This window comes from Callorhinus ursinus, unplaced genomic scaffold, assembly GCF_003265705.2.
Source record: "Callorhinus ursinus isolate GAN/ISIS: 27379988/994484 unplaced genomic scaffold, GSC_fseal_2.0 scaffold65, whole genome shotgun sequence".
NCBI lineage: Eukaryota > Metazoa > Chordata > Mammalia > Carnivora > Otariidae > Callorhinus > Callorhinus ursinus.
The window spans coordinates 36,519-53,303 of NW_027397127.1; the positions used below are offsets into that span (position 1 = coordinate 36,519).

Here is a 16,785-nt window from a genome sequence, read left to right on the forward strand (position 1 = left end):
CCTACCTGGCCCTTTTTATGTCCAGTCCAACTTGTCAGAAACTAACCACCAGCTATTGGGGATTTTACTGACCACCACCCCTAACCCCTACACATTCTGTCTACCACTGTCAAAATGTATGCTTTCTGACTTTGTGCTCCTACCTGATACAAACTTCCATCGCTACATTTTACTTTATGGTAAGTGTTTGTGTCCCATATACACAACTGTAGTGCTCAAGAAAAAGAATGTTTCATTCACCTTATTCAGGCCTTAGAGCAGGTCTCTTTGTTGTTGAATTGATTAATTACTAAGGAAAAATAGTTTAACAGTAGACTCAACAGAAAAATACAACTTTGAAAACTTCTCCATCCTCGGGAAGTGTGTTGAATAAAAAGTGGTGAAAGAGGAAGACTAAAGTTCTAAGTTCTTCACTGAGGGACATTTCATAAAGTGAACAAAATCTGAAAAATTTGGGGCTCCTGGGTGGCTCAGTTGGTTAAGTATCCAGCTCTTGGTTTCACTCAGGGTCCTGAGATCGAGGCCTGCATCAGACTCCGCGTTCAGCAGGGAGTCTGCTTGAGGTTCTCTCTCTCCCTTTGCCCTCTGCTCCCCCCCCCCCCCCCCCCGCTCTTGTGTGCAGGCCGCCGGCAGGCTCTCTCTCTCTCAAAATAAATAAATCTTAAAAAAAATCTGAAAAATTCTTCCTGAGTCGTTGCAGTTCCTCCACCTGGTGTTGAATGGTTTTATACAAAAAATCTTTCACAAATACTATGTTTTCCGGTAAGTGGTTGTGGTCTCCATCTTGTTGGTCCTTTAAATATACCTTCCCATGTAGTGTTCCTAGGAAGGTATATACAGGTTTATAAAGGACAGATGACCACTTCCCATTAAATAAGCAATGATTGTTTTTGTCTTTTTTTAAAATTGACTTTATTGTGGTAAGAACATTTAACATGAGATCTACCCTCTTAATAAATTTTCAGATTGGAAGGAAACATTTCTTATTTGCAGATTACATACATGATTGTAGAAACTCCCCCCAAAATTTACACAAAACCCCACTCCAAATAAAAGGAAATACTTAGGTATAAACTTAAAAAAAATGTATGGACTTTGTATACTTAAACTTTTTAAAATGCTGATTAAAGAAATCAAAGACCTAAAAAAATGGAGAGATATACCATGCTCTCATGGGTTGGAAGAGTTAACCTAGTGAGGATTTCAAATTTCTCCCTAAATTGATCTATGGATCTCACACAATTCCTATCAAAATTCCAGCAAAAAATTCTTTGTAGACATACAAAAGCTTATTCTAAAATGTATATGGAAGAGCAAAGGATCTGGGATAGCTAAAACAATTTTGAAAAAGGAAAATAAACTGGGAAGAATCACTTGACCTGATGTTAAGGCTTATTATGTAGCTACATTAATAAAGACAGTGTGGTATTGGCAGAGGGTTAGACACATGGATTGATAAAACATAATACAGAACTTAGAAATAGACCCAGGGGCTAAGGATGAAGGGTAGTAGTTGTGGCTTGAAAGGGGTAGCACTAGGGAACATTGTGCTGATTGTTCCATGAATCTACACATGATACAATTGCACAGGACACACACACGCACACAAATGAATGCATGTAAAACTGGTGGAATATGAATAAGCTCTGGATTACACCAGTGTCAATTTCTTATGTTTTCTTGTCCGCCCCCCGCCCAGTTTTCACTGTTTACTCCTTTCTAGCTCCTGAGGTTTTTTGTTTTGTTTGTTTTTTTGAGATATAATTGACAACATTATATTATTTTCAGGTGCACAATGTCATGATGTAATATTTGCATGTATTGTGAAATGATCCCACAATGTCTAGTTAAAACCATCACCACATACAATTACAAAATTTTTCTTGTGATGAGAACTTTGAAGATTTACTGTTTGAGCAACTTTCAAATATGCTATACACTATTTTTAACTATTGTCAACATGCTGTATGTTACATCCCCATGACTTCTTTTAAAACTGGAAGTTTGTACTTCTTGACCCCCTTCACCCATTTTGCCCACCTGGTTCTTGATATTTGTACTATAGCCATATATTATTATTGGGTGAAACTTGATAAAGGGTCTATGAGACCTTTTGTTCACTTTTTAATACTTCCTATTAACCTATAATCATTTCAAAATAAAAATGTAAAACAATTCAGCCCTGAAAAAAGCCATGTTATCTTTTCAACTGTACCCATTTATCAAACTCCACAAACTCATACCAGGTGCTCAATTATACCAGGTTTCGAAATATTATTTTGCCTTATTAATTGTCAAGAATATTTTTTCTTTTTTTTTTTAAGATTTTTATTTATTTATTGAGAGAGAGAGAGAGAGAATGGTAGAGAGCATGAGAGAGAGGAAGGTCAGAGGGAGAAGCAGACTCCCTGCTGAGCAGGGAGCCCGATGCGGGACTCGATCCTGGGACTTCAGGAACATGACCTGAGCCGAAGGCAGTCGCTCAACCAACTGAGCCACCCAGGCGCCTTTTCCTTTCTTTTTACTATCAGACAAATCCAGATTATGGGGCATTCTGCAACAAAATGGGTCTGAACTGTTAACAAATATCAAAGGCATAAAAGACAAGAAAATGCAAGATTGTTCCAGTATCTTAAATCTTGCAGAACAGAGACTTGACAATCAAATACAATGTGTGCATTTTTATTAAGAACATCCTTAAACATATTTTTGGTATAATTTGGAAAATTTGAATGTAGACTGTATTAGGTGTGATATCTATGTTACATTTTGTTGTTGTTGTTGTTATAAGATTTTATTTATTTATTTGACAGAGAGAGAGCACAAGCAGGGGGAGCAGGAGAGGGAGAAGCAGTCTCCCCACTGAGCAGGGAGCCCGATGTGGGGCTCGATCCCAGGACCTGTGGATCATGACCTGAGCTGAAGGCAGATGCTTAACTGACTGAGCCACCCAGGCGCCCCTCTATGTTACATTTTGAAGATATGACAATGTTATTGTAATTATGTGGGAGAATGTCCTTGTTCTCATAAGATTTATGCTTAAGTATTTAGGAGTAAAACATCACGAGGTCTGCAACTTACTTTCAAATGGTTCAGCAAGACACACACAAAGGAAAAACACACACACACACACACAGACACACAAAGAAAACAAATCTGTCAAAATGTTAACAATTGGTGAGTGTAGGTGAAGAATATATAGGTGTTCACTGTAGTACTCTTAACTTCTCTGGAGGTTAAAAAGTGTTATCTGTTATTTGCCTAATTATGGTAATAGTATATTTCAAATTTTAACTCTCCTGACATTATATATGTAATATACCATACAATTCCACTCCTGTGTGGAATTTAAGAAACAAAACAAACCAACAAAGAAAAAGAGACAAAACAAGAAACAGACTCTTAACTATAGAGAACAAACTGATGGTGAAAAGATAGGACAGTTTTCAGTTTGACTGTCATTACCACATTGCTTTCAACAAACTGTAAACTGATCATTCTTCCATCTGGGTGTTAGAGAATGCCCGTATTCACATACCCTTCATCAACAGAAAATTTATCAATCATTTTAATCACTTTTTTTTAAATCAATTTAAGGCAGTTCATAAAGAAGGCAGTTCTCTTAAATGTGTATTATGAAGTGAAAGAACCAATCTGAAAAGGCTACATACTGTATGATTCTAAAAATAGCACAAGCTGGGGGAGCAGTGAGGGAGAGGGAGAAGCAGGCTTTCTGCTGAGCAGGAAGCCCGATGTAGGACTCGGTCCCAGGACCTGGGGATCATGACCTGAGCTGAAGGCAGCTTAACCGACGGAGCCACCCAGGCGTCCGTAGGCTCATCAATTTTAACAAATGCACCGCTCCAGGGGAAGCGTTGATGATCAGAGAGGCTATGCATGTGTGTCGGCAGCAGGTGGTACCTGCGAACTCGCTGTACCTTTCACTTAATTTTGCTTTGAACCTAAAGCTGCTCTAAAAATAAAGTCTACTAAAAAAAAAAAAAAAGCAGTTCTTGGTTTCAATGGCATAACCCTCCTTACTTTTGAGAATCAGCATTCCCTTTTTATGTTCATTGGCCAATTATATAATTTTTTGAATTGGGTAATCAACTCCTTTGCCCGTTTTTCTTTCTTTCTTTCTAAGATTTTATTTTTCAGTAATCTTGACACCCAAAGTGCGGCTCGAACTCACAACGCACGAGATCAAGAGTCGCAGGCTCTACCAACTGAGCCAGCCAGGGCCCCCTGCCCCTTTCCCTAACGGAATTTTTTCTTTAGCAGAAGACAGGTCGTAAGATGGAATTGTCCTTACCGGTTACTCTGGTATATGTTTGCAGAAGACTTGCCTTTTATTTATTCATTAAAGCTGTTTTTATATTAAGAAAATTAACCTATCATATGGGTACTATAGACCAAATGTTTGTGTCTCCCCCCAGTCTAATCTCTCATGTGATGGTATTAGGAGGTGGGGCCTTAAGTCATGAGACTGGAGCCCTTGTGAATGGGATTCATGCCCTCATCTGAGAGCCCAGAGAGCTCTCTTGCTCCTACCTCCATGTGAGGTTATAGCTACAAGATGGCCTTCTATGAACCAGGAAGAGGGCCCTCACCACTCTGCCAATCTGCTGGCACCTTGATCTTGGACTTCCCAGATTGCACAACTGTGAAAAAAAAAATGTGTTGTTTATAGGCTACCTAGTCTGTATTTTGTTATAGTGGCCCAAATGGACTAAGGCAATGGGACTAAACTCCCCCCCCCCCCCCCGCCCATCTATATTTCGACTTTGCTTATTGTATTGATTTATATAGTTGTGGGTTTTTTTTTTTTTTTTGCCAAAGCAGAACTGTCAAATTTCTTATTCTTCTATTTTAGGTCTTCGGGGTTTGTATCATACTCAGAAACATCTTTCTTACTCAAGCTATAAATACACAGTTATTTACATCATAACCATGCAGTTTGTCAAAGGACCGGATTACTTATTACTCACTCACACAAAGCCTTAAAATGGTACCATGAACCACTGGTGGTCAACTGGGGATAATTTTGCCCCGCACGGGACCTCAGGCCGTGTTGTCTGGAGACGTATTTGTTCTACGAACCGGGGCTGCGCTACTGACATCTCGGGGGTAGAGGCCAGGGAGGCCAGCGAAACCTCCTGCAATGCACAGGACAGCCCCTCCCCCCTCCAGCAAGAGTTAGCCAACCCCCAAAATGTTGAGGGCGAGAAGGATAAGAAAGCCTGCCAGAAACCATCTCCCCTCACTGGTTATACGGATCCCCCATTATGGTAAGTTGGAGAAAACCCTCTGACCCCGCTGGGACGCTCCTTCATTCAGACCCTGTAATTCAGCTCCACGAGCTTAAATTGAACAAACGTCATTTTGTACAGTACACCAGAAAAGGAGAATATTGGGGGGGGAAAATCTGGCAAACACGACTGGCAAACCACGAAGGGGTGGAACACATGAGTAGACTGATTATTATGTAAATGCCTTTATTTGAACTAATACATTGCTACCAGATTACATCACTTTTCAGAGTTAGAGTAACATTATGATCTTGGAAACTATAGCAAACAGCTTGACAAAGCAAGAGTACATTACGTCCTACATATATATTTTTATTTTTTAGTGACCACGTCTCCTTGTTTTAGGTGGTAAATTAGAAAATTTATGGTACGCTTAGCATGCTTGGCCTACCGTCTCCTGTCTACATTCTGAGCACACTCTCTCCTCAAAAGTGTCATATTCAACAGCATTTTAAATCTAAAGAGAGAGTTTGATGATATAGGCTTTTAAAACAAATAAGCATATATGGAACCAAGTGTTTGAAGACAAAGTATGTCAGCTGTTTACAACTTGGGTGTGAGAGGGTCGATGCAAAATCAAGGGACACTTTTCCTCTACCTACAATGTATGGTTTTTACTTACTTGAAGACCCCTTAAAAAAAGTAGCAAAATCAGCAGTCTCATTTAATGTAATCAAAATATTCTTAAATGTACAAAAAAGATCACGTAGAAAGAATACTGTAAAAAGATACTGATTTTAAGAATAAAAGAATACGAAAAGCTTCTATTACATTCTGCACAGCCAGTTACTTCTGCCAATGTTCAGTACTACAAAGATAAGCAAAGGATACTCATATCCAGATACCCTCTGAGCCCAGTTCTCGAATAAGAACTAGCATCCTGGATGGAAACGCAAAATTATGGTCTAACAATATTCATATCCAATCATCTAAGCAAGTCCCAAGAGGTGAACATTCTAAGGGGGGGGCAAAGATACACAGAAACGACATACAGCAATGGGAAATGTCAGGGGCAGCGATCTAGGAGGAGAGAGAGTAAATGATTTGGCCATGAGCGCATTTCAGGGGTGCCTGACAAATCCAACTCTGACTATGGGAAAGAGGAGTTGTTGCCATTAAAACTCTTTCCCCTGTGAGCTCTCATGATGAGGAGTCTTGTTCATCAAAACTCTGAGTCCTTTCAATGACCATCAGTTCCTTAAGCCATGAGCACTTCCCCTGGAAAGAGTTGACCTGCTAATCATGCACCTGGGAGCAAGGTTGTTTTTATTCGAATTGGTTATTTTACACCCTCTTCATCCCCCTGCCCATCAAGCACGCAAACACGGTCATGACCATCTTGGGCTTTACTTCCACAAGGTCTTCGGGGAGAGCATACACCCTGGCTCCGATTCTTCTAGCCATTGACACGGCGTACCTATTGGTGGAGGAAACAAAAATCAAGATGAACCTCTTGTTAGTCAAGGACATGATAGGAGACATCTGTTTCCTCTTGTAAAGTCATTTGGCTGGGATGTGAAACATTCATAGTGAAACTTCAGAGCGGCACGATTTTACTTTTTGTTTTTGAGGTCAGTCTTAAGTGACATCTGATTTTTCAGCCCTACAGCTTGGGACTGATTTTATTCACCCCTTTTCTGCAATGAGAATTAATTTTGGAGCACTGACGTGATACTGAAGATGAGAAAAAAATATATATAATTATCCAGATCGGCTGTACGATCGATGTTGATTATTTTCATTGAGCATGTTGACGGGATAACAGATGCTCTCGTGTGATCCTAGAGACAGGGGACGGAAGACTATGTCATCTATTCAAATCCAAGCTGCTCTGGGAGATGCAGTGAATTCCTCCACACAGTCAAGGTGGGGGTGGGGTGGGGTGGGGTGGGTAGAGTCTACAAGGTGTGGGGACAGAGTGGTCAGAGCAAGGAATGGAAAGGGTACACAAAGTAAGGGAAGAAAGAACTGATGTGTCCAGCTAGGGAAATCTGCAGGAGCGCCCTTCACTTAATACAGGAGACGTTTCTAGGGGTTTTGTAACACAAATCTTTAAAGATGATCGTTTCTGAAAAAGGAAGGTTTTCAGTGGGCTGATTTCCAGTGTATGCTAGTCAAGCTTTCATGGGCTGCCTGCAAAACCAGGTCACAGTCTAGGTCTTTGGGGAAGAAGGGAAGTGACAGGTGGAAAAGCCCTTCGCAATATTGCTGAAATGCAAAAAACTTACTTTCTTTTTTAAAAAAGATTTTATTTATTTGAGAGAGAGAGCACAAGCAGGGGGAGGAGCAGAGGGAGAAGCAGACTCCCCACTGAGCAGGAAGCCCAACTTGGGGCTCAATCTCAAGACCATGACCTCGGCCAAAGGCAGACACTTCACCGACTGAGCCACCCGCCACCCCACAAAACTTTCAAGGCACAGTTTCAGTGGAGGCCTAAGCATCCTGCTCATTTAGGGACCAAGATAATTAACTCAACATATGTAGTAAAAGCAATCTGTGCATAGTGAAAAAAGACATCCGTAAATAACACGTTTCAAAAAAGAGTGAGACAGAAGAATATTCTTATCTATGGCACGAATATTCTTAGCCCATTTTCTCCTTGTTGTGAGATGAACATCAACTATATCATTTTGGTAATTCCCTGGAGCAACCACTGACTGAGCGTCTATGATGTCAGGCACAGTGGCTAGGATCTTATATCTTGTATTCATTTCAAAATCTCTAAGGTAAGTATTATTGCTCCCATATGTACTAATGAGGAATCTGAGGCTCCAAGTGGTTTCCCTCCGGTGACACCAGTCTTTTTTTTTTTTTTTTTTAAGATTTTTAAATTTTATTTGTTTGAGAGGGAGAGTGAATGAGAGAGAGCACGAGCCAGAGGGAGAAGCAGACTCCCCGCTGAGCAGGGAGCCCGACACGGGGCTCGATCCCAGGACTCTGGGATCTCCTGGGATCATGACGTGAGCCAAAGGCAGATGCTTAACCGACTGAGCCCCCTAGGCGCCTCTCAGGTGACACCATCCGTAAAGTGGCCAAACCTGAGCGAGAATGTAGAGTGGGTATTAATCATCATTATGGTCAGTGTCTCTTACTTGGCATTATTGTGCTTATCGTCTTCTGTCAGATTGCCACTCTTAACAAGGTCATAGTTTATGCAGCCCGGCTGGATGGCGTCAATTAAATCCACAACTGCCAAACTGGAGCTGATCGTCTTGTCCTAGTGTCAAAGGACAATAAATCCAAGAGTTTCAGGTTTGTACAAATTAACATGTGATTACTTCTCTCAAGTCACCACACACCAGGCCCAGCGGCTGAAGAGAATCTTGCCAGCAGCACAACATTAAATCACTGACAAACCAACCGAAGGCTGGCCTTCTAAATTATTGATCCTTTCTGGCACACATCATCAAATGTGCGCAAATCTTACCTTAAAACTCTGAATGGAAGTTGATTTTCCAGCTTCACTCAGTGTTCTGTTCACCCAGCTGACAATGATGTCATCATTAGCTTTCTGCCCGTCTCCGAGGTCTTCCAGAACATTGAGGGTATATCTAGAAGGAGAAGTGGAAGAAAAGGTCCCAATCTACTTCATGAGAAAAAAAAAAAATGCACCTTTTGTACTAGTCTGACAGTGGCAATGACCCAAAAGAAGCTGTTTTGGCTGGTACTCGGTTATAATGGAAGCGTGTCAGCATTCTAGTTAAGAGGTCTTTTTCAAAAGGATACATGGGCTGTTCAGAATTTTTGCATCTATTCATTACCTAAGCTCACTTTAGAGTCTAAATACAAAAGTTTCCAGGGCGTAGTCATCGACACGTCTACCTGAAAATAACAAGGGCTGGATCACAGACCGCTAGGACAGTGGAGCTTAAGAGCGAAAACTGGGTACCATACCTTCTCATCAGCTGCCAGACTAAAGCTAAAGTCAGAGTCTGGTTTCCATCGTTCAGGTCTTGCCCTCCGATACCAACCAGGGAGAATTTGGCAGGATGCTTCCCCAGTTCAACAGCATAGTTGCAGTTTTCTAGCTGTAAACCCACAAAAAGCAAACGGTTGAGGATTTTTCATCTGCTTTATCTGGATACACATGTTGAGTATGCATGCACGATGCTGGGCACTTAGCACAACAAAAGTTAAGACACGGTTCCTGTTCTCAAAAAGCTCAGATGCAAGAGTTTTCCAAACAAAAGAAACAAACTGAGAATAAAAATAGCCTGTAAGAAATGTATACAGCAACCTAATGACCTACCTTTTTCATGTTGGCTCCAAGTTTCGGGTATGGAGGTTTATTAACCTTACTCCAGTCAACAGGAACTTTAATTCGTTCATACAACTGTAAGATTACCAGGGCATCCTGCAGGTCACTAAAGATTTAAAAATAATTTAATCAGTGTTTTTAGACAGCTGGGCCTTTGTTTCCTTAAAAACAATAACAGTACACTGGCAACTAAAACATATAAAACCACAGATAATACCCAAGGCTCATATTTTCTATCAATCTGTCCTAAAAAATAGAGCTAACACCATCCCATTCACTTAAAATACTTATCGTGAGCTTCTGGTTTGCAAGGTACTATTCTAGAAGCTGGGCACATAGAATGAAAATCCCTGGCCTTACACTAGACTCGGAGAGGGAGAGAGAGAGAGAGAGAGAGAATAAACAAGTATATGGATCAATAGATAATTTGATTTGGGGGTGTAGATAACTGCTCTGAAGATGAAAAGAACCAGGGTTAGGGTTACGGAGTGTTAGGTGGTGGTCAGGGCCTGAATCAGTAGCTTGAATATAGTAAGGGAATAAGGCATTTGAGCCAGAAAAGAACATTCCAGGCTGAGAGAACAGTGAGTACAAAGGCCTCAAGACATCATGGATGGTGTACTTAAGGCATTCCCTGGTCTCTGTTTCAAAATATAAAGGCTATTCCATAGGGTGTTAGAAAGACATTCATACACTCTTTCACTTAATGACCACGTAAAGAAAGAATCTGGGCTTCTGTGTATTCGGAAAATGATAATGGATGTCACCATTCAACATCTTCTGATCTAAGTAGCCAGTGTAAACGAACATCTAGAAAATGTTTAGAGCTGTAATTCTTTCTGTGGCATCCATTCATGATGTTCCCAACAGATAATAACAGTACAAAGGCTTACGCATAGAGATGGTTTACATGGGGATTAACACCAAGAGAATTCATCCAGTTACGGAAGGTTCTTTCTTCACGAGTTTCTCCTAATAAGAATATTCACAAAATGTATATATTAATTAAACACCTTGTATATGTGCATATCACATGCATATCATATCAATTCATAGTTAGGATTATTTCATTTCCTCTGTACAAACCTAGAGGTTTTCTCCAATATGAATCTCCAGACATTCTCTCTAAATACATTCCCTCTAGGTACAGCCTTCTTTAAAAAAATTTGTTGGATTTATTTTACAATTGAAGAATACAACTTTATAATCAGTCAAACAATTTAGAGGTTTATGAATTTTTTATAATCTCCACCCCCTTCTAAGGCTTCCCCAATATCTCCCCAAGTCCCCATACCTCAAAAGTAACTGATGTGATCAGTTTTACGTTAAAAAAATTGGGGGGGAAATCAAAAAAATTTGGGGGATGGTCATAGGAACCCTCTATACTCATGAATTTACACCTTCCCTCTACACATTTGTAAATTCTAAGCTACACACAAGCACTCCTTTCACATGCCTATATCACAGCAACAAGTTCTGTGAAACTTGAAAAGCATAAAATGTAAAGATTTTATAGTCCTGCCAGTGGATGGTCAAGGAATGACTATTACATTTGTTCATATCTGAATCTTATACTTCATGCATATATAATCTGGAAAAGGTAAACTCTGCCTTCCCCAAACTTAAGTAATTGCCATTTTCGTTATTATTATCATTTTAAAGATTTTATTTTTAAGTAATCGCCACACCCAGCATGGGGCTCTAACTCATGACCCTCAGATCAAGAGTTGCACGCTCTACTGACTGAGCCGGCCAGGCGCCCCCTATTATGATTTTTTGAGTAGAAAAGGAACTGGGGCTAGTGCTGTCTGGTTAGTCTGACTGTGGAAGAATGAAATAATACTGTAAACTGATAGGTCAAATTTAATGCATATATACCTTTTTCTGGTGAGGGGTTTAAAAGATGATCTATTTCTAAAATATTAAAATAAAACAATGGTTTACTAAGTGGCCTTAAGCTAGGTGATCCTTGACTACAAGTTTCCCAGTATCACCCTTTTCTATCAGCTGCCACTTTTTACTCAGCCCTCGGGTCTACTTCCAGCAGAGATTTGCTAAGGGAAAGTGGAGAAGGAAACTTATTAAGCCAAGATCCTGGAATCATCATGGCCTGTGTATTTCTGGTCTGTGGTCTCGCACATTAGAACGTGAGAAAACTTCAATTACCTTCCAACAGAGTCCAGTCAATATCCTGGTTCTCGGGCTTGGTTAGTGCCGGGTATTTATTAAACAGGTTAGCCACAAAGGCTAAGTTCAGTTTGGGGTTTCCACTGACGACATCAGCAGGGGTGACAAACTGTCTGCAACCCAACTTGTCTGCTTGTTGAAGCATACTCTCAGCTCTCTTCAAATCATCTGTTTCCTGTTGAAGTAAAATAAGAAGGCATCTTTTAAGAGGCTATACTAAAAATACAGACATGTTCCCCTACAATGATAGGCTGGATATACAATTCTACTTTCTCTTAGCCAACATATGGTACTTATTATAAAATTGTTTTGAATACAACAGCAGAAAAAGTTGGCCGTATTTGCATGCAGTACCTAAAAAACACGCTAGGTGGCACCAGATCATTTATTTGAGGACAGTACATTTACTTCAAATGGGATTACATCTCCCCTGCGAAAACTCCAGAAAAAAGCTAAAACTGTTGAGATTTTTCAAGTGGGCCCTAAAGAAGGCATAAGACTGAAAAAGATAGAGAAATCATGAGAAAATATTTAAAAAATAATCATCAAGAATAGCAGTTTCCAATAATTTAATTTCAGGTTTAAATTGCGTATTTCAAATTGTAGTTTTCCTCTGCAAGGATTTTTTTCTGTTGTTACGGTTAACTTTTCCACCCAGGAAGAAGCAGAGTTGCTCATTTCTGTAAAGAATACTTACTTCCAACTTATTCCCATGACTCCTAACTTGTTACCCCCCCCCCCCCCCCCCAAGATGAATGCCCAACTCTGGATTAACACAGGGTTTGGTGAAGAATTTAAGTTATCCAATCATTTCAGCCTGATGTAAAAAATACAGTTTCTCAGGCACTCACTATTCCCACATCCCAAGGCTACAAGTGAAAAACCTGGAGCCGCGGGAGGAACGGGTGCTTTTGGATCTTCTGTTTCTAGTGACCTACACTTGAAAAGGAACAGAGTGGCACTCTGGGCACTTCCTACATGGACACACTACAGTTTTGCCCCAGGGCAAACGTGAGCACTTCTGTGGAAGTGTCATGGGAGAAAGGGTTTTACAATCTGGTGGGAAAAGAAGAGATAAAGAGAAATGAAACCTGAGGAATGTTACTTTTCTAAAGCTGCCCAGAATGTGTAATTTGATAGTCTTAACTTTGTCTTCAATGGGTGATGCTATCCTTAATTAGTTTTTTTAACCTCCAGTGAGGTGCCTTGATTATACAGGACTCCAGAACAATGTGTATTTAGTTTGTTACCTTCTGCAAAACAATCAGTAACCACCAGCAGATGGGCAATTGAGTGGGATTCAACCTTTCTTCAGGGTTCTCTCTGAACATAGTGAGTTCCTCTCATGGAGCCTATTTTATTTCTTGTAACCTGTCAGTTATTACTTTAATGTTGTTTGCTGTATGCTATTTACCAAATTATTTTAAGATCCTTTATTGATCATCTTGGCATTCCTAATGAAGCATTGATAATATTGGAATAGGAGGAAGCTTTAGAGTAGACAGAAACAAAAAAAAAATTTTAATAGTCAAATAGACAATAGTGAAATAAAAAATAATCAAATAAAAAAAATATGCAAAAATAACTCCAGCCCCACTTCCCACCATATTCAAAGTTAACCCCAAACATATTATATTTCTAAATGTAAAACCTCAAACTATAAAACCTCTAGGAGAACACATAGGAAGAAATATTTGTGACCTTGTGTTAGGCTAAAATTTCTTAGATACAACATCAAAAGCATGATCCATAAAAGAAAAAATGACTAAATCTGACTTTGCCAAAATTAAGAACGTCTGTTCTTTGAAAAACATTGAGAGAAAATATTTGCAAATCACATATCCAATCAAGGACTTATCTCCAAAATACATAAAAACACTCAAAACTTGCTAATAAGCAAACAAACAATGCAATTAAAAATGGGCAAAATGTTTGAACATGACAATACATAGATGGCAAATAACCACATTAAAAATGTTCAACATCATATGTCATTAGGGAAATACAAATTAAAACCACAATGACAGATCATTCGGCACCGGTTAGAATGATTCAAGTTAAAAGGACTAACCACACTAAAGTGTCAGTGAGGGTGTGGATGAACTGCCGGTAGCAATGTAAAATGGTACAACCAGTTTGGAAAACGAATTGGCCGCTTCCTAAAAAAGTCAAACATAGACATACCCAATTACTCAGCCATTTCATTCCTAGGTATTTACCAAAGAGAAATGAATGCATATCTTTATACAAAGAGTTCTATATGAATGCTCAATAGCAGCTATATTTGTAATAGCCCCAAACTGGAAACAATCCAAATGCTCATCAGCAAGTGCATGTGTAAACAAATTTGTGGTATCTCCATTCACCAGCATATAATTCAGGAATAAACAAGGAATGCATTTATGATACATGTGACAACATGAATGAATCTCAAAATACTATGCTGAGTGAAAGAAGCTAGACCAAAAAAAAAAAAAAAGGGGATACATACTGTAGGGGCCCATTATATAAAACTCATAAAAATTCAAACTAATATAAAGTGAAAGAAAGCAAATGAGTGGTTGCCTGGGATGGGGGCTGGAAGGCATTACAAAGGGTCATGAGAAAACCTGATGTGATAATGGATATAAAAAAAACCCAATCATCAGTCAATTAGGCCCTAAAGAAGGTAATAAGGCTGAAAAAGATGAAGAAGGACACTGACCAACAAGGGAAAAGTGTGAGCAAAGGCTCAGAGGTAAAATGAGTACTGGGGGCAGGGGTGAGGGGGTGCGGGTAGAGACTAATGGGAAAGAGCACTCGCTAGCCGACCTGGAGCAAGACTGTGGAGGGCCTTAAATGCTAAGCAGAACACGTCAGACTAAAGTCTAGAGTCAATGGGGAATCCTTGAAGGATTCTGGGGAGGGAAGAGACAGAGGAGTGTTTGACGATCAACCAGGAAAGACTGAATGGAGAACTGTCTGGAAATCAGAATCAGTTAGTGTACTGGCGCCATTTACGCATGCATATAGTCACCGGGCGAGCCTGCCCAGACAGCTCCCCAGCGCACAGCACAGCTCCTTATCCATACCAAGTCATCTGAACCAGAGTCTCACGTCCAACATACAGACAGCAATATAAACGCACAAGTCAGTTACAAATTCAGTTCTGATAAGGGCTGGGTAAGTGGTTTAGCCCGTATTATCTACTCGATCCTACCGCCTAGTAGGCTAGAAATATGGATTCTCTAAATTAGTACAAGGCATTCTATATCTAATGGGTACAAAGAACGCACCAGGGGATCCTAGAAACTTGAGATGAAATCGTCTAGCCCAACTTCTTCCTTTATGGATGAGCAAAGTGAGATCCAATTTGGGGAAGGTCACTGAACAACTGAGTGATGTAACCAGGGAATATGGTCCACAAGTGAGTCCCCAAGCTGGATTTCAGGGATCCGCAGTTTGTAAACATATTCATGTTACTCTCAACACAGGAATATTACAGATGCGTATATGAATAGCTTGTCATTACATCTCTCACTGTGATTATAATCCAAACACTTGGAAAAGGTTAGTTTCTAGCACTTATTTCCCCACCCTTGCTTTGAATATTTTATGCAATCAATATAAACCAATAGCGCCATCATTATGGATCCCATTAATAAACTATCAAACTCCACCAAAGCTACTCTTTCTGCCTTTGAATTATACCCACAGCAATAAATTATAAAATAATGCTCAAAATTTTTAACACCATTACAAGCAATTATAAAAATTCTTATTATTTAGAAGAAATTGACAATCATTTTGTAAGACTGTAGAATTCAAATGAACACCTATACTTACATTGAAACCTGACATGTTAATATCTATCCGTGGTTCACCTTCCTTCTGTCCTTTTGGTGCAATTTGATTGAGAAGATGGAAATAGGCTTTGGAATCCTACAAATGAATTGAAAATCTCAGTGAGATCACATCTACAAAGAATGAATGGATCCCATTGTCCCATGTTTGGAAGGATATTTGCACTGGATTTTGTGAGAATATATGGCACAAATCTCTGTCTTCTAATCTAACAGATCTTTCCCCCAGAAAAGTCCATCTATCTGGCCTAATGTCTGCCTCGAATATGGATAACTGGATTTTATCATGACTTTACAACTGATTAACATTACCAATACAATAATGCTAGTAAACACATTAACTAGTTCTGTACCTTCACTGAATTACTGAAGTCAATAAGCTTGGTAGATAAAACGAGCAAGAAAAGAAAGTAGGAGCAGAAATCCAGGAAGCATAGGGAAAGAGAAAATAGACAGGTTACATCATTACAAAACACAATATATACCATAACCTATGGAGAAGAGATTAGCTATGTTAAAGATGTATTTAATTGTAAATTTAAATAACATTTTTTAAATAAGTGACTCTTGAGTTGGTGAAATAATGTTTAACCCTGTATGACCTGAATATAGTTAACCAAATAAGACATTTTTTTAAGTAGGCTCCACACCCAGCATGGAGCCCAACGCAGGGCTTGAACTCATGACCCTGAGATCAAGACCTGAGCTGAGATCAAGAATCGGACGCTTCACTGACTGAACCACCCAGGCGCTCCCTGAAGATTTTCTTTTTGTTTTAAGCTCCTGAACTCATTCATTGTTTGAATGGTTTTACTTGGAATCCCAGTAACAAAAAGTGGCGCTGCTCATATGGGGGTAGGCTAGGTGAAATCAGGCTGTGTGGACCCTCCACAAAATACAAATTGAGAACCACTGTACCAGGGCAAACCCTTAATGACCGTCTTCAACACACATGTCAAGTAAACTTCTGCCTTTAGGGGACTGAACCTGGAGTCAAGACTCCTTAATCCTGCTCTATTGGAAGATGACCTTCCCAGCGGTGATCAGTTTCTATTGCTGAGCCTTGACAGTCCAGACAGGCTTATAAAGGAACGTTTCTCCTAGTAAACTCTGTAGATTATGTGCATCTTAACCCCCTGGGGGAAGCCATTCAAGATACAGATTAACTGGGTCCAACCCCAGACCCTAC

The 16,785-nt window shown here is 39.7% G+C and overlaps 1 protein-coding gene across 6 annotated transcripts in view; it reads right to left on the reverse strand.

Moving 5' to 3' along the window:
• Positions 1–5,478: 5,478 nt before the first annotated feature.
• The window catches only part of PLS3 (plastin 3), a 79,677-nt gene continuing 68,370 nt past the window's right edge, over positions 5,479–16,785 (reverse strand). For 5 of the 6 annotated variants that reach the window (XM_073885727.1, XM_073885729.1, XM_073885730.1 and 2 more), the window contains 9 exons: positions 15,950–15,976; positions 15,580–15,675; positions 11,734–11,929; positions 10,461–10,539; positions 9,559–9,673; positions 9,204–9,337; positions 8,737–8,860; positions 8,402–8,526; positions 5,479–6,726 (listed from right to left, as the gene is read on the reverse strand). In XM_073885727.1, the coding sequence (XP_073741828.1) occupies positions 6,594–6,726; positions 8,402–8,526; positions 8,737–8,860; positions 9,204–9,337; positions 9,559–9,673; positions 10,461–10,539; positions 11,734–11,929; positions 15,580–15,675; positions 15,950–15,976 (1,029 nt within the window). In that variant the 3' untranslated portion in view covers positions 5,479–6,593. The remainder of the gene's footprint in view (positions 6,727–8,401; positions 8,527–8,736; positions 8,861–9,203; positions 9,338–9,558; positions 9,674–10,460; positions 10,540–11,733; positions 11,930–15,579; positions 15,676–15,949; positions 15,977–16,785) is intronic. The other variant, XM_025853721.2, reaches the window with a different exon arrangement.